At 45.0% G+C, this 18,356-nt stretch overlaps 1 protein-coding gene across 1 annotated transcript; it reads right to left on the bottom strand.

The window, feature by feature from the left end:
• Positions 1–3,398: 3,398 nt before the first annotated feature.
• Positions 3,399–18,086, bottom strand: LOC147668941 (uncharacterized; the record flags this gene model as incomplete). Its single annotated transcript, XM_086948332.1, has 2 exons — positions 17,852–18,086; positions 3,399–3,632 (listed from the first exon to the last, which is right to left on the bottom strand). Coding segments are annotated over exons 1-2 (309 nt in total), but the record flags the coding sequence as incomplete, so codon positions are not given.
• Between the last annotated feature and the right edge of the window lie 270 nt (positions 18,087–18,356).

The following is an 18,356-nucleotide window of genomic DNA, read 5'->3' as shown; positions in this document are numbered from 1 at the left end:
AGGGGGCGCAGAGATGACCGTGGGGTTGAAATCACGTCCCACGCATGGATGCTGCTGAAATAAACTTTTTAGATGTCCACAAAATATACTATTTTCGGAGGTTTGCTAATGCAATGGGCAGAAGGAGCAGGAGGCGAATCAAATCCGTGAAGATCAAATTAACATATTGTGTTACAGAGCAGAAAATAACTTTCGAGGTTTCCCCACCAACATCTCATCGCAGGCTCACCACCGATGCAATGAGTACAGCCATCGTGTACGTACGACAAATGCGTCTCATGCTTTTTGGGGTGACCGCATGCTGTCTCTACGGCCTTTTCTATTTAGTGTCAGCGCTGCTTCGACAAAACAAGTATTATATTCTCAGATTCAACACAAGACAGTACTGTGTGATCTTGGGCAAATCACTTTTCTCTTTGTCCCTTAGGCCTTTATCCGCTATAAACTGAACGCGCTCTTAACGACCTGACCTTTCTGAAGTGCTATTAAGAACATCGCCACTTGCGAATGAAACTGTATAATACGGCTGGCTCAGGTCACCCTCCATGCGAGACTCGGGTCTCTGCAGCAGCCGCTGCTCTGCATGCAATGGCCGCTAGAGGGCGACAGCCGCCGCCGGGGTCAGGCACTTCAGGCTGCCGGGCAGACACCGCCAGCAGACACTAGATTCCCGGGGACAGGCTTCACGGCTACAAGGTTCACAGGAGTGTTGTGGATCATACTGAGAAAAGTTGCAATTACCCGCTTTAGAGTATTTTATGCACGTTCAGTTATGTGGGGAAATGGGGTCGCTTAAAAAGCACAGATATTCAACAATGCGCACTAAATCAAAGAAAGAAGCAAGTAATAAAAGCGCTTGAATTTTAAAACCCCCGGAAATTTAAATGGTACAACATAGATTTTACACGGCCGAAAGCCCTTCAGTATTAGAAAGTCCAATGTGAAAATCAAAAGACAATTTCACGAGGTACAGCAAGTAAAGAAAATATGCATCTTATCAGAAATAGGTACAAGTTACAACACTGCCAAAATGTGCATGACACACAGCCCACCAATACAACCCTATCCTGGGGGTTGTCACCCTGGTACCAAGGCACAACCAAGAGCTATGGGGTGACTGCCCAGGAAGAACAAAGCACCTCATTTCCAGGGTGAAACTCCCATAAAGCGCTTCAATGTGGGTCTGATCACAGCGCATTGAGTCTTTGACTTGGCATAGAGCGCCCACACGCAGAACCGGTCATGCGCTAGTTTCGATTATACCAAAATAAAAGAAATAGATATTTTTTTTCTATTTCTTTCATTTTGGTATAATTGCGGCACCCGCGCTTAACTTGTAACATTTTAAAAGTAAACCGCGGGTGCCGTGATCATAATAAAATGAAAGAAATTTCTCTTTCAGAGCCGTCCCGCTTGGACGGCCTCAGCCGGACTTACTGCAATGGTAAAAGGTTTATCATCTTCTTTATGGGGCCATCTGTTTCGCCCCATAAAGAAGATAAGAAACCTTTTACCACAGCAGTAAGTCAAGGAAGCCAGTCTGAAAGGGACGGGGCTAAAAGAGAAAGAAGTAGGTCACTGGTACCTCTTTTCCAATGGCTGGCCACCGTTTAGCATGAACGGTGACGCCAGCCAATGGAAAAGAGGGGTGGGGCTTAACCTCGCTAGTGAAACGTACTCCAAGTCATTAAATCTCGCCAGCTCGACTGCGCATGTCTGTGCAGCCATCGCAGGCCGAGACCTTAAAAATGGGTACTTTTTTATTTCAGTTTGGGGTTTAGCAGTACTGTGGCCCCAGAGCAGAGTGGTAGACAAATACATTTGAAGCCTGATACCCATGTTACACAAACATTTCGTTAGAGAGCCCTTCTTTTGTTGCATAACTAAGCTTGTGTGTAAAAAGGCCTTTCTGCCACAGTCCAATCTAATTGGCTCCTTGGAAAGCCTTGACCGTCTTCCAGAGTGAGCTACTGGTGGGATTTCTGACTGCCGCCCTGTTTTGTCTCATTTCCTTTCCTTTGTAAAGAGTCCTGTATGTAAGGGCAGTGACCACAGAGGTTCCTCAGGAATCTAACTATCTTTTTTCAATTTATTTTTAAATAAATGTATACTAGCCATTTAAGGGAATGACATAACTCCCAAGAGGGAGTGCAACACAGACCCATGTTACAATTATAAAATGCACCAATGAAAAAAATGTACTTCAATGTCTAGTAAAGCGAGCCATAACATTTCTGTAATCCCTGAAAGTGGGGCCACTAGCCTAGGCAACAGGCTACAAGTTTATTAACGGAAGCATAGAGAAAAACGGAAACAATCTTAGAACACTATCTCGGACACTATGCACTAACTAATTTTTCACTTTGGCATTCCTCAAACACATCAACCAACCCCCTTTCCTACTTAAATCACCCCAGTCACCTTTTGGTAAGTTCTTCTGCCAACATTCCAAAAGGAAAAAAAGGCAAGAATCAACCTTTGAGGGTGCTGGGACTCAAAAGGACTATTTACCACCATTGGTTACACTCAATCTGGCTAGGAGGCAGATTCCAGTCCAAGCTCATCTCCAGAAATGTTGTCTTTCTAAAAAAAGAATTCTATCAATAATGGGGACTAACAAATTGATTAACCCTTTACTTCGCTTTTCTCTACAGTGCCAAACTGTCACCTAAATAGTGCTTCAAAGTGCTCTCATACTTGTACACAGAAAGGAGTTGCAGCACATACATCATGAGTGTAGTAAGAAAGAAGTATGTGGATTTAGTTGCCCACTATCCAACCTCTTGCAGAATCGAAGGACCCCGTTAGTTCCAGCTTTACCCTAATTTAGCTTAAATTGCACTATATATATATATATATATATATATACACACAGACATACATACATACATACACACACACACACACACACACAAAAACACTAGGCCAAGCTGAAGAAAAATCATGTCCCCCAGTTTACCTCCACACCTTTCTTTCAGTGCACTGCACATACCCCATAGGCTAACAATAGGACACTGCAGCCCTGGGGCTGGTTCAATAAGTGGTCTATAGATTCAACCTACCAGCAGAAGCCCACTCTCTACCAGTCGCCGCTGCTGTGCCTTCCTGTAGTTGCCGGAATGTAGTGATCCTTGCACAGTCCTAAATGTACTTAAATGGCACCACATTGAGAGCGATTGACAGTCACAGGCGCCATCATGTACTGTACAAAGAACTCACCAGGTTTTTGAAGCAGACTATGACAGAACAGGGGCAGTAGAGACCTGCTTGCATGTAGGCCTAAGAAAGCTTCCTTAATCTCAACAATTAAATCCTAAACTAGGGGATTCGTGAATACGAACACTCCGCTCAGCCCATGCTGTTCTACTGACAAATGAGTAAACTCGCTCCACACTTACCCGCAGCTTCAGCAAAGTGGGAGAGGCTTTCACCTTCTCCCCCTCTTTCTCAACTCCACTGTCCTCATCTTCAGCAGGAAGGGAACCATCAATCTTAGAATTGTTTTCGCCATCTTCAGCATCACTGCTGTCACTGCCAGAGTCCTGAAGGCCGGAATAGACACTCTCCTCGCTGTCAGTCAGGTCACTCTCAGACTCACTACCGCCAGGGTCCACCGAGCTGAACAGGGGCAGCTGAAAGAGACATGCAGAGTCCACATCATTACTGAGGCACTGAAGGGAAAACATGCAGAAAATGTAAAAGAGTTGCCACTCTAGCAGTAAGAGAGTCAACTAACAAGTGGTGCAATGGAATTTGACTTGAAGGCATCACCCGGTAAGCAGGACAGATTTTTACAAAACCTGGGAAGATTGGATAGCATAAAGCAAAACCACAGTCCATGCAAGAGATTGCCAGAAACAAAAACAGCATCAGAGATAAGCCAGATGAGGAGTAAGTTACGTGAGCACTTCTCTGAAACGCAACCAGAACCCAAGGTTCCTGGAGATGCTATTCTTTGCAATTTTGAAGCTAAAGATGTTCTGCTTGAAGACAGGAAGAAAATAAAATTAACTTATAAGATAACTAACTTCCTGGCTCTCTGGTATCCAAGTGAGAACATAGCCAAGAGATAGCTGTGCCTTCACCAGCACTTACCAACAGCACATCACTTATCCCTTCTGCCCCGGGTGAGTAATATTCTAGAGAGACACAAATACTACACTTGTAGCCTTTCTGGAATCTAATCTACTTCACCCCTCCCAGACTGGGTTTTGTCCCCAGCTTGGTACTGAGACTGCCCTTCTTGCAGTGACAGGGGAAGCAAGAAGGACTCTAGCTCAAGCGGGCACTGCTTAAATTATCCTTCTTGATCTCAGTGCCGTATTTGATAGTGTTAACCATAATACTCTGATCCTTGGACTCAAGAATTTGGGAGTATCCGGATCAGCAATAGCATGGCTGCAGTCTTTTCTTAGTGAACGCTGCTTTAAGGTTTTTGAGGGAAATGTTCTTTCCAAACAGCTGCCTCTCAGTTGTGGGGTTCCCCAGGGCTCTGCCCGGAGCCCCACGCTATTTAATGTATATATGAGACCCTTGGCAGAGATTGTTCATCCATTTGGCATAAAAATTATCACCTATGCAGAGGACACGCAGCTTGTGGTAGCGCTTAATCACCCTGAGGGGTCATCTAGTACCCTAGGTTGCTGCCTAGCGGAGGTGGCCAAATGAATGGAACTCTCATGCCTTAAACACAATGGGGACAAGATGGAGCTTATGCATCTGGGCAACTCCCCCCTCCTTTAATCCGGCTTCTCTTTGGACAGATTGCTTAGGCCCGGCCCCAGCGGACCAGATTAGGAGCCTTGGTGAATGCCTTGATTGTTCCCTTACCTTTAATCATCAGGCAGCGAAGCTTTCAGCAACGTGCTTCAGCCTAATAAGGATGCTTCATAAAGTCCTTCCCCTTCTCCCTTTCCACTCTGGAAAACTCATGGTTCAAGCTTTGATCCTCTCCTGCTTGGATTATGGGAACGCCTTATACCTGGGAGCCCCGCAGTATACCATCAACAAGCTCCAAATTATTCAGAATTGTGCCGCCCGCAGACTACTTCTCATTCCTCGTCGGCAGTCCGTTAAACAAGCTCTAAGGAGCTTGCACTGGCTGCCGACCAGGGAAAGGATTCAGTTTAAGGCTATGACCTTGGCCAATAAAGCCTTTTGGAAGAACGGCCCACCCATTCTCCAATCTCTGATCACCCCTTATCAACCGAGGAGAGTCCTTCGGTCAACTGCCTCTTTTCTTGCCATTCAACCCAGAATAAGGAGAGACAGATGTGGTTGCCGCTCCTTCTCACATAATGGTGCAATCTGTTGGAATGCCCTTCCACTTCAATTGCGAAAAGAGCCTAATCTGCTCTCATTCCGAAAACTCTTAAAATGTGGCTTGTTTTTGATCTGTAATCATCTCTTACTGGGAGGCCTCCAGGTAGCCATTACTCTTTATGAATTTTATTTCATTCATTCATTCACATGCCAACCTTCGGCAAAGAGGAACCCAAGCAACATTGTTATCATCAGGGGACTTAGAAAGTTCTTCGACTTTCTTCCACTGGCATCCACGAAGACGGTGGCAGTAGCACTCATAACATCCCGTCTGGACTACTGCAATAGCCTATATGCAGGATTAAATAGATCAGTCCTGCGCAGGCTGCAGTTGGTCCAGAATGCTGCCACCTGCCTAGTCCTAAACTGGCCGAGGAGGTCATCTGCCTCAGCTGCGCTTAGGGCCTTGCACTGGCTGCCCATCCACAAACGTATACTGTTCAAAATCTTGGTGATCACTTTTAGAGCATACCACCAGCAAGGTCCCAAGTATTTTCTCCCTTGGTTCAGACGGTATATACCCACCCGTACCCTTAGATCCTCCAACAAAAACCTTCTTCTGATCCCCAAATTCAGGCTGTCCACGAAGGGAGGAAAATCCCTTGGAGCACTGGGTGCTAGAGCCTGGAACAAGCTTCCACCCAATCTGCGTCTCATCCCTTCTGAGAGCAGTTTCAGAAAGGCCTTGAAAACTTGGGTCTTTAATCTCCCAGATACAGTATGCATGACTCTGGTATAGACACAGGGAGATTAGCGTAGACGAGACTGATGTGTGAGTAACTTTTTCCGGCCTTTCCATCTAGGCACGGGCTACAGCGCCAAGATGCTCCCTGGAGTGAAAGCTGTGCTCTATAAAAGTATATTTACATTACATTACATTACATTACTGTGAGAGTGAGCCAATTCTAGTGGACAGAAGCGATACTTTCCAGATCACTGGTCATCTAAAGAAATACAGAGGCTCCAAAGGGGTCATTTTCAATGAGTGGTAGGGATCCTACCACAGATACGTAAGCACTCTAATCTCAGTATGCAAAAAAAAAAAAAGATCAATTCTTCAGATTCACAACGTATTATTTTGGCATATGCTGTTAATAGACAGCGAAGACATGCCTTGGACACCTATGCTGACGAATTAAATGTCAGTGCCCGAGATCCACTCCATGGAAGGTAAGATCACCATGGGAGGGTATTTTCCTGCATGGTATTTGGGAATGCACCAGCATTGCCCTATATTGGCGTACACTATACCCACACTCTGAGAACGTCCTGGGATACGACTAAGCTAGACCCAAGGGTGGCCTTGCTGGAAATCATGGATGGCTGGAACCGAGGCCGGTGTGCACGCTTACTGGTAGGACAAGGATTCTTAATTGCCGTTAATTGCTTAACAGGACATAGTGAAGAATTGCCTTGCTAGGGTCCATTTGGGCACTGTGATGGGACCACGTGTGGCCAGTGTGCGAAACTACAATTAACACACACACTTAAGTGTTGTTATGTAAGAGTACAGCTACCAATACGGTAAATATAATTTGGGGATATACTATGTAATAAGGATTGAAATACTCAAAATGTTTTATTAAAAAAAGTGAATATAAAATAACTTCAACCCCAACAAGAAACTCTAAACAGTATTTCGAAAATAATATTTATTAGGGTAAGTAGTTAACCCTTAATGAAATAAATCATAGGATCTCAGCAGGACCGAAGCCATCTGTCTGCAGGCTATGTCAAGGAAGCAAATAATGAGGTGGGTTGGGTGGGGATGGAGGGGGGTGACGGGACCATCAGAGCTAAAACACGTACGAAATAAAAACAGAGTGGTCCAAAAATGATAGCACTGACAACAAGCAATGAGGAATAACCTAATATGCAAAGAACTTCTAAGTATATATGCTGAAGGGCAAAATAGATTTTCTACTGAAGATATAAATATAACTATAATGTTATTAGGTACATAAACCCCTTAGTTGAGAATTGGCAGGCAAGTTCCAGAATACTTGTCTATCATAAGTGAAACGAAAGAAAGAAAAAAAAAATCAGGAGCAGAATAAATCACATTTATCGGCAAAACTACCATCAGCTGAAATTCGTTTTTTTCACAATAGGTGTTAAGGAGATTGAAATAATCCAACACTGGTTTCAAAATTTGACATCATCCGCCTTGCAGACAGTGAATTATGTGAAAAATATTTTTAAAAAGAATGAAAAAGATATTGTAGGAAAGTATGAACTGCTTCGATGGTTACCCCCACTTTTTGCCCGGTGCAATGCTGTTTCAGACTAGTCTGACTGGGATGCTGCTAATCAGGACCCCAGTCTCTGCGTTTTATCCTCTAAATTGGTATGGTAAGTATTTCGGAACATCCCAGACTGGACACTGGTGTACCCTTATCAGTCCCTAGTAAATGATACCGAGTATCCAGGGCATAGGTCCACCAAGGGTCCCCATGGGTTGAAGAATGCATTGTGCCACCCATGAGGGATCACTCAAACTAACTACAGGCCTGCCAATGCAGCCTGTGTAAGCTGGTACTGGCACCACTTACGACAGATATAGGTTTCCCTATATCTGAGGTCACTGTACTTAAAACGTACAATTCTCCCCTAAAGCAGGCCTTTCGATCTTGAGGCATGGTGCTCGGTTCTAAGTGTGAGGGTGACCTTTGGAGTCCATTCTCCCGGGTTGTCAGTGCATCAGCCATTACGATACATAGAATGGCCATGCGTCATTACGCAATGGCCATCTCTAAACTGGCTGTAATGAACATGGTCATGTCTGGTATCAAACATGTAGGAATCAAACCCAAAACGGTAAACGGTGTGGGTGAATGATTCCATGTACTGTAAAGCTCCTCAGGAAGGCCAGCAGTGCTCCCGGTACCAGTCTTCTAGACCCGGACAGCACAACATGGCTGCTGCCGACTAGAGACATAATTCTGCTCTCCAGCTGCTGAGCCAAGCTCGAGCAAGGGAAAGCAAAACAATAGGTACCTTGTCATAGGGAGGTGTGACCTCCTCCCAGACAAGGTTTAGTGTATTGGGGCCGTGTGGGAGAGCTTGCCAGCGCCACTCGGTCTGCTTGAGGGGCACTTTTGGTCCCCTCCTTGCATGGTCCTGTTCAAACCAGCTCAGGGAGCCGTTGGCTCCTGCTCTGGTGCGAAACTGGACAAAGGACATTAGAGTATCCTCCCCACTGTCCGACCCCTCCCCTGGGAGGGAACCCTGAATCATCCCAACCCTTTCCTTCGGGTACTTAAGGGCTTACCTCTAGGTGGGTCCCTAGATTTGTCGTGGGACAAGATTAATTTCAAGACACCACTTTATTCGGCCATCTGGGCACTCTGGGCTTTGCTCTGGGCATCAAGGCAGCAACTAGGAAGACTCCTGCTGCTCCTGGTCTTGTCGCCCTGCTCGTCTTCTGCAACATCTGTGCCTGTGCTCTATACAGGAACCTTTCAAGGCCTGTGGGCACCCAAGACACCTGAAGGAATCTCCCTTGATGTGAAGGACTCACTACCCTGCAACTGCAGACACCGCAACTAAGCTGACCGGTCTGCTGATCATGGGCTCCCATGGACTCCAAAAGGCTCAGCAACACAGGTGGTGGTTCGTCACATCCCTCGAGGCCTTCCCTGTCGTCTCACCAAGTTTGAGGTCAGTATCACTCGTCTGAGCAGCAGGAATCGAACCACTGTGCACCGTGTTGACTTGTTGTGGCAAAGCTTTGTTGGCTTCCTTCCTTCCAGATCTTCAGGGTCCAAGTAGACCAAACCTCAAGCATCTCCTGTGACCAAGATCTTCCTCCTCACCACATCACTTGCACCATGGGCCTGCATCTTTGGTGAGCTGCTCAAGTTACTCTTGCGACTCCAAAGCCTCCGGCCTGTGGGTCCTCTCGAGGATTTCCTTTGATTTCTGCAGGCTCCCCCGATTGCTCTGGCCTGCCCTGACTCCCCTGCTTGTGCTGAGTCAACTAGACCTTGTTGGCCTCACACTGCACCTTCTTTTTCCACGTTGTTTGCTGTTGCCAAGGCTTGTTGGTACTCTCGACAGACACCGACCCCTCAACTCTCGACATCAGACGTAGGATAGTCGTGAATGGCTCCTGGTGAATGTTTTGATTTGTTCTGCATTCAGTCCATCAATTGTGTGTCTTTTGCTTCCTGGTCATCCAGGGAGTCGCCTGGTCTGCACAGCTGCAGCTTCAAAGTCACCCTTGTCTCCCCTGCAGCACTCGACATTGGTGGGAATTCATCTTCAGTGCCTCCTGGTCACTCCTGAGTAGCATAGACTCTGTCACCTCTGCTTGAAGTACTTCTCATCTTGAATCCACCTGTGGGTTCCACTGGACCCTTTCACCTTCTCCAGCATCTTCTTGAAGTAATCCATTGAGTTTGGAGGCGGTTTCTGATGACTCTTCACACCTATGCACCCAACTTCCCTGGTGTAGGTAACTGATTTGCAAATGGCGTTTTGGCAAAAAGAAAATCTAAGATAAAATTATTTTGTAAAAAAATGTATCAGAATGTCGAACTGAAAAAAAAATCTTTTTCTAATCCGTATTAATGGTTTTACAAAAATAAAATGCTGCTGGAAATAAAAACTTAACACAGGTGCAAGCACAGCATCCATACATTTGACCAGGGATAACTGAACTTCTCAGAGGCTCACCCAGTCATGTTAAGCAAGGTAATTATTGTGGCTCACTAGAAACAAACAGATAGATTGCATGGGTTTTTATCCGGTCTGGTCTTCTGAATATCCCTACATGTTTGATGTCAAGCCTTTCACTATGGCACTTCAGGATCAACTCAGTATTGTTCTCCTCCACATAAGTAGAAAAAGAAATCAAACTCTGAACCCAGCTCTAAACTGAAGCCAGAGAGCCTCTGACCCAGCGCAGAAGGAACTCTGGCAGAGCAACAGTGCTGCCTTGAAAAGGAGCACCAGCCACAGCCCAAAATGCTCCTACAAGGTCTCATTCTGAAACTTTAAGTAAGAAGCCTACATCAGCGCTTCTGCACCCAGGTAGTTACAAATAACAGGGGACGCACTAAGACCTGAACCAGGGGCAAACTAACACTGGAATCCAAACAAGGGTTCAAGTAAACCACTTAAAGTAAAAAAGAAATACAAAAGAGTAAACCCAAAGGTATCTCTGGGTTAGACAAAACCAAAGAAAAAGAACATTAACATGGTGGGAGTAGGAATTCACAATGGTTATACCAGACCCTCTGCAAAGAACGTTTAACTAATCGCTTAGGGTAGCTGCGGTGTTCTAACTTTTTGGCGAGGATATTGGCCTCCCAAAAATAGTCTTCTTGAAATTGGCAGTTCCTGCAGATACGCAGGAACTGGACAAAGGGAAGACCATCCTTCAGACCCTTGGGGTGGTGGCTAGTATACTCCAAGAGAGTGTTACGCGCAGTGAAGCCTTCTACCTCCTGCACTTTATCTTCATTATTAATCGTTGAGGACTTCCTGTTTTGATACAGGTGATTATGACTCTCTCTCTCTCCAATGCGGAGGTTTTTTCTTCTTTTTTTCTCTTTTTATTAGTCTTAAGCTTTTGCACTTTTTTCTCCTCTCTTTCGCTTTTTCATGTGGTTAAGATATTGGTTCACATTTTTTCCATCATAGCACTGGATTCTTGCATGTTGGATGAGGGGTGTCTTTTTCTGTGCTCACCCTTCTATTCCTTCCAGTACACATGCCAACCTTCTATATGATTTTCCCTCGGCTTATCTTTTGTTCAGCCATTATTCTTAATTTATTTTCTGATACTCATGTACATATTTCATTTCAAATGTTTTACTGAAATCTGTCGGACGCCCTCATGTTTGATGTTTTGTCCTGATGATTACCTTCCAAGTGTTATTAGGTCGAAACGCCGTTGACTCTGAAATGTGGCTCTAATTGAGGACGCATTTTTCTGCTGTGTCGTTTCTGTTTTGTCCAGAACCCTGCTTTTGTACACACCCGTGACCTATTCCGGGTGACTACGGGCAGAGACAGCACATGCTGCACGAAGGGCGGAGAAGGCTAGAGGTACAGAGAGCTACCGTCTCCTACGAGCTGAACAAAACGGCAAGTATACGACGCCCATTTATTAATAATATCCTTCACTCCCAACAGTGAAGCCTCCCCCCAATTGCCGTACTCCCTGAAGAAGCAATGCTTCGGAAAACTAGAGGTACGCCATGTTGCATAACTTGCTCAGCACCTCTATCACGAAAAAACGATAATTACACAGCGCCTTGTCTATTCACGCATTTGACTCTAAAGGACAAGTTCTCTTAAACACAATGTATCACCCTCTGATAGCGCATCGCTGTTAATAAAAAAGTCGGCACATTCAAAACCGAGTAATAGCACTAAGGAATAACAAACATTAACAACAAGACCACTTGTATACCGAGGGCCACCAGCAATAAAACACACGCCCATCCTGAGCGCGCGCTGTTAGTAGTATATAACTATAGTAATAACCACATGCAATTTACGCCAACTACAACACCACGATGAGCGTATTGACTAGTCATGATTACCATATTGATAATAAGCATGTCACCTGACCTAAATATCACCAGGAATAAATGTGTATAACAACGATATGATTCACCTTAGTACCAATGTGGTACTAATAGACACAAGGAACAGTAAAGCTAAGAACACAGTGCTACAGTATACCAAAATCACTTACCTTTCACTGAAGCATGAGTATGAGAGAGTTGACGCCTGATGTGACCGCGATTCTGTGTAAAAGTATTGCCATTTTTTAGTTTCTTTTCAAAACCAACTGATTTTGAGACTGTACAATTGTACATAACTGTGTGTTCTCCCTTAACTTTTCCCCTATATGTTGTGTGAACGTTTTTCCTTTCATTACAGGTACAATGCGACCTCCTATTGTCAGAAGAATCAGGTTATAAATTTACCTATTCTTTCACCTTTATTCACTTTATCACTTATTGGTCCTGAAGAAAGCCTACTGACCACATGGCAACCAAGGCTGAAACATGTCGACCGTATTTTAATTTCACTAATTGAGTGCGCTCGAATTCATAGACAATTCCACAGCTGCACAAACATAACTTTTTTGCCCGAATCCAGACCTATTAAAGTTGAATCCCTGGCTGTCCGGGTATTTTAATATACTCCCCCTTTTCACTTTTTCACCACCCACAATCCACGATCACTAATGTTTTAACCAAAAGGTAAAACCTCCTGGCGGAGGGTGCATACAAAAATTGACCCAAGGATTACGCACACACGTGTAACAAGGAGCGGGGACACATCATATACCGCTACGAGATCTTCTAAAAACACGTGTATGAGGGTCTTTTATTTGGGAGACACCTATCTACCTACCTGCAGACCTTGGTTATGCAGGACTAGTGATCCTTTCCCCATTGATTTTGAATTTGTATATTTTCCCTCAGACACTTTGTTCGATTACACATTGTATTGACTGTATTTCCAGCACTGTTTGTGTAACCCCCATGAGCACTATTACTGTTTTTTGATTGTTTGTGATTGTTTATTTTGGATAATACATTTTCTACTTCAATGAAATTGTTTGTACGTGGGTACTCTGTGCCTTATTAGCATCTGGTCAATCTTCCTTTTTCTAATGTTTCATTGTATTTCTTAATATGTGAATGTTCTATTTCTTTGGTTTTGTCTAACCCAGAGATACCTTTGGGTTCGCCATTTTGTATTTTTTTCTTTTAAGTGGTTTACTTGAACCCTTGTTGGGATTCTGTTGTACCTGCTAATCAGCCAGTGTGAGGCGGAATGTTGGATGAGTGGAGTTTGTCAGTTGGGAGAATGAGCAGAGTAGCAGAAGGCAGCTCCTGGTGGAGCTCATTGTATCTTTATCTTGAACCTACTATCTTAATAAATACCTTCCTGAGTATACCATGGAACGGGACCCCGTCTTGATTACAACAGATTCCAGTTCACCCAGGACTGCGCAGAAGTGATCGAATCAAGTATGTGTGACAGCAAAGGCGTTGAGAAGTATCTATGCTCTCATCCTTGTACCTCAGTGAAACGCACTGCTGCATCCTGTTGACGTGTTGAAGTCAACTCATCGCTACTGAGTTCACTGCAGAGAGTTTTCCATTGAGTTCACCTGGTACCCGTATGAAAGGTTACCGCAGACTGCACCAATAAATAATGTAGTGAAACTGTGATGCCCCATTACCTCCAGTGATATAGTGCCAATTCTTGGATGTCTTGAGAACTTTTCACAAACACAGGCATGATTGCCTTTTAAGAATGGAACATGGCCAAAGTGGAGGTGTTCCCAACTCCATGACGTTATCATGAGAAATAGATATGGGTAAAATAAATGTGCTTTTAATTGTCTGATGATTCAGATCGATTTCATTAAACCCCAAAGATAAATGCTACACCTGCACCAATCACCAAATGCTGCAGTTTAAAAGTCTTTTCAAACGAGACAACGTCAGACACAGCACTGCTCAACAACCAGAGAGAGACTTAGGAACAAGAACCAGGGCTGTTACCAAAGCACAAAGTGTCAACTGAACATGCAGACCAAACAGTTTTTAAACAAGGCCTCTGGCCGAGGACCTCTGGAACATGGGCGCACTCAAGTCCCCCAACAGCATGGTTGGCTGTGCACTACCCTGGATAAGTTATGGAGCGCAAACTTAAGCACAAGGCGAACCATCCCATTAAGTGGACACAAGCTATATTGGTAAAGAGCTGACCTAGCAGCCAGAGAGGAGCTTTCAAAGTTCATCTCGATATTCCCTCTCACATGATTGAACTTCAAAGTATCTTATAGATTCCTACATCTTTCTTGAAGGTGTACAGTCAAGAGCCCTGTGGCATGGTTTATTAATGGGAGAAGTCCTACTTTTATCAGTTTAGGGGATGATGAAAATTTAATGGCAGTTGGCGGGAAGCAGCTCATAAATTGCATTTTTAATCGTCAATATATTTATGTAATAACTCTTTGGAACATGATGACTGGCACCACCACGCTGGTGATCAGGAGGGCACAAAGCATCCAACAGACAGACACACTGCCAGAAAAACTCCTCTTCCACCTTCTTCTATCACTCCCTCTAGACTGTCACAGGCGCATTCATTGGGCCTCAGAAATGAAACAAACCTAAGAAAGTCTGAGGCATGACAGAGGTCAGTGATTGAGAACGAAGATTCGCCTCCCACCACAGTAGTAACCGGCCTCACGAGCAGATCTGTAGACTTAACATTTCCATAGACAAGTGCTGGTGCATCAGTTATGGCAGTAAGACTGTTCTCGGTTTAGTTTAGTTTTTTTTTTTAAATGGACAAAGAGAATTAAGCCTGGAAGTGCTGATCTGCCTGACACCTGCTTCTGAAGCATGACAGTGCTGGAGGAACCTTCAGTCACCACAGGGACCCAGGAAGTAAATGATAGCCAAGGACGATGGTCTACAAAGAACACTGAATGAACCAGTCGGTGCCTTCACTGCATTGATCGTACAGCACTACCACTACACAGCGGGGGTACTATTCCTATCTCGACAGCACTGAGGCGACTACAGCACCACTAGACGGGGTACTGTGCCTACCCACAGGGAGCTTAAACGGCAGAATCGCCACTATAAAATGATGCACTAGGCAAACGACACTTATGGAGGGTGCAACTTGTGTGCCTTGAGAGCAATGTACGGAAACTATACCGGGGGGTGGGGCCTTCACAGCACAGTGCACCGAGCAAGGAGTACTATTCCTCCCCTCAAAGCAGAAACTGGACAGTTGCATCACTGTAGAGTGAATATACATTTTACCCTGAAGCACTGAGCAGACATTATTCCCAATGTACAGGACAGCAGCATCTTAACCTTGAAAGCACAGAGCAAACAGCAGGACAGCTAAACAAGATACACTCTTCCGAACAAACCGCAAAGAGCAGACTGTATCACCACCCATGACAGCACCTTGCCACCACAGGCACTAAGCAGATATTACTATTATATAGCGGGAAGCAAGAGGGTGGCCTTCCAACCCAGACACTCAGCGGACAGTACCACTAGCACCTGTCCTACCCCAAAATACTGGGGGACAAAACCTCCATTAAACAAGGAGACGATCAGACACCACTGTCCGGACAATCCATCCAATATACAGGGGGGATTCTCCATACCATAAAGACAATTAACAGACAATACTACCAGTACGCAGGGAGCTGCATACCTACCTCGAAAAAACTGAATGAACCATGCTACCACTGCTCAGCGGGTAATACCCTGCCTGCCATAGAGCACCGAACAAACAGTAACGCCACTAACCACCTCCATAAGCATAGAAACCTTGCTTTGTCTTTTCTTTATTTCTCTTGTTTAGCGGAGTCTTGACTGCAGTCCTCTCTGTACATTAAACCAGTGTCTTTTTTTTTTTTTTTTACAAGATGAACGTTTTCTGCATAACCAAGAGAAACCTCTCACCCAACTCAACCCATCCCACCAAGTAGTTCAAGTGCACTAATTACACTTGAACCACTACCTCGGACTCTTAAAGAATACTCACAGACCTCACTCCCTGTTCGACCTCTGTTTTTCTGTATTATCTGTATTTTTTTGATCTACATCGATTTGTGCTGTTATCTTTACTGACTTAGCTGTTTGTTAGGATCATGTACTCTCTATGTAAAGCGCTCTAATATCTGCAAAGATCTTGTTCGCGCTATATAAAACTTTCAAAATAAATAAAATAAATAAATAAATAAACCAGCCTGTATCTTGTCAATGTTAGCAGCACTGAGCAGACAGAACTGGCACTAGACAAGGAGCACCTTTCTTACCTCGAATCATTGCACGAACAATATCATCACAGTACTTGGGGCGCAATACCACCTCAACAGACTTCTTAAACAATACCACCACTAAAGGACAGCAGCTCCTGCCTTGCTCTGTGCGGTGCAGCCGACAGGTAATCACACTCCATCACTTCCAGACATCACCATATGTCAGTAGCCCCGCCGCCCATGACTGAAAGAAACTTCTGTTTTGCCCACTAGTATTAGGTCCTCTGCTACCTTTGCTCAGCAGCAGGTTATTTGTCTTCTATTCCTTCTTCTAATGCCCCATCCTTATCTTTTCTTTCACAGCAGTAGTCTTTCCAATTTTCCATTATTCAGCAGTGGTTTTCCTCGCTCTCCGGTAGAATGCCCTTATCTCTCCTGTAGTAGTGTCCCTCACTTCCTTTGCTTTCCAATTGAGCCTCTCACTTCCTTTGCTTTCCAATTGAGTGTCTCACTTCATTTGCTTTCTAAGTGCATGCTACTCGCTTTCTAGTATTAGGTTTCTCACTTCCCCTGCTTTCTAGTGCTATGATCCCCACTGCCCCTGCTTTCTAGCGGCATGATCCCCACTGCCCCTGCTTTCTAGCCGCATGATCCCCACTGCCCCTGCGTTCTTGTGGCATGATCCTAACATACCTTGCTTTCTAGTGGCATGATCCTCACATACCTTGCTTTCTAGTGGCATTTTCGCCTCTGCCCCTGCTTTCTGCTGGCATGATCCCCACTGCCCCTGCTTTCTAGTGCTATGATCCCCACTGCCCTTGCTTTCTAGTGGCATGATCCCCACTGCCCTTGCTTTCTAGTCGCATGATCCTCACATACCTTGATTTCTAGTGGCATGATCCTCACATACCTTGCTTTCTAGTGGCATGATCTTCACTTCCCTTGCGTTCTTGTCGCATTTACTTTCTAGTGCCATGTCCCTAGCTTGCCTTTCACCCTAGCCATGTGTCCCTCGCATGCCTTGCTCTGCAGTAGTCTTCTCTACTTTCCATTCAGTGCTCTTCAGTGTCATGCCGGACATGACCCTCACTTCCCTTTGACAGTCGATTGGGCACTCTTTTCTTTCTCTCAAGTGATGTTCTCTTTCTACTTGGCTCACTAGGATATCACTGCCCTGCACCCTCTTTCCTTGCTGTACACTGACCCAAGCCCTTCCCCTCGCTTTCAAGATGCCCTTGCTCATTAATGAGATGTTCCCGGTTTCTACTGTCCAGCAGGAGTCTGTCCCTTTCTTTCCTCGTTCCATAGTGATACGTCACAGATACAACTATAGCGCACAGAAAGGTGTACAGTGTAAACAGCAGATATATAGTTAACGTGTGACTAGAGCTTCAGCTGGTTTCTAAGAGCAAGGGTGGACTGCTCCTCCATGTAGAGTACTTTAGCTGTGTTTCTAAAGCATTTCTAATCTGCATCAGCATTGAGGCAGTCATGGTGGATCTCTATTCTTTATATTGCTCTGCCTCCCTTTCCCTGCTCTCCAGTGGCATATTCTACTCACTTCTCCCAATGAAATGTCCTGCACCCCCTTTCCTCACTCTCCAGTGGCAGGACCCTTCAACTATAGGTACGTCCCTCACTGACAATCAGCATCATCTACCCCCTCCAGGAGGGCTCCTGCCCTTGCTCTCCAGTTGCATGTCTCTCTCCCAGCTGCGGTTCGCTTCTATTTTTCTCCACATACACCCTTCTCACCTGCTCCCCGGCGCTCTCCCCCTGCTCTCCTGCCTCCGCTGGCTGTTTCCTCTTGGCGGCGCCTGGTGTCTTCATGCTTCCTCTGGTCTGACTGCACTCTGCAGCTTGTGCTGATCCTCCAGATTCGAACACGTGTGGAGCCGGCGGGGTCAGAGGTCAAGAGTCACAATACAACCAAAATAGAGAGAAACGCAAGAGAAAACGAACTATGAACCCATAGATGCTTCTTTCGGGTAGGCTGTTCGGCGAGGGGACAGAAAGAAAGAAAAAAACATACATGTATTTCTTAATGCTGGAAAAGGTCAGAGGCGGGCGTCATAGACACAAGACATACTAAACTGGCGGACATCTTGGAAGGGAGTGGTGGGAGAAGTCTTTCGTTGGTGGCGGAGCGGCTGCTGTAAACGTGTGATAGAATTGGGTTGCAAATATAGTGGTGGCGATTCAAAGATTGAGCTACAGTAGTTATTTATGTTGAAGACCATTAAGATAATGACAATATGAA

The sequence above is a fragment of the Lissotriton vulgaris genome, unplaced genomic scaffold, assembly GCF_964263255.1.
Source record: "Lissotriton vulgaris unplaced genomic scaffold, aLisVul1.2 SCAFFOLD_11331, whole genome shotgun sequence".
Classification (NCBI taxonomy): domain Eukaryota; kingdom Metazoa; phylum Chordata; class Amphibia; order Caudata; family Salamandridae; genus Lissotriton; species Lissotriton vulgaris.
Note: the sequence above shows the minus strand (reverse complement) of the source record. Positions and strands in the feature narration are given on the sequence as shown.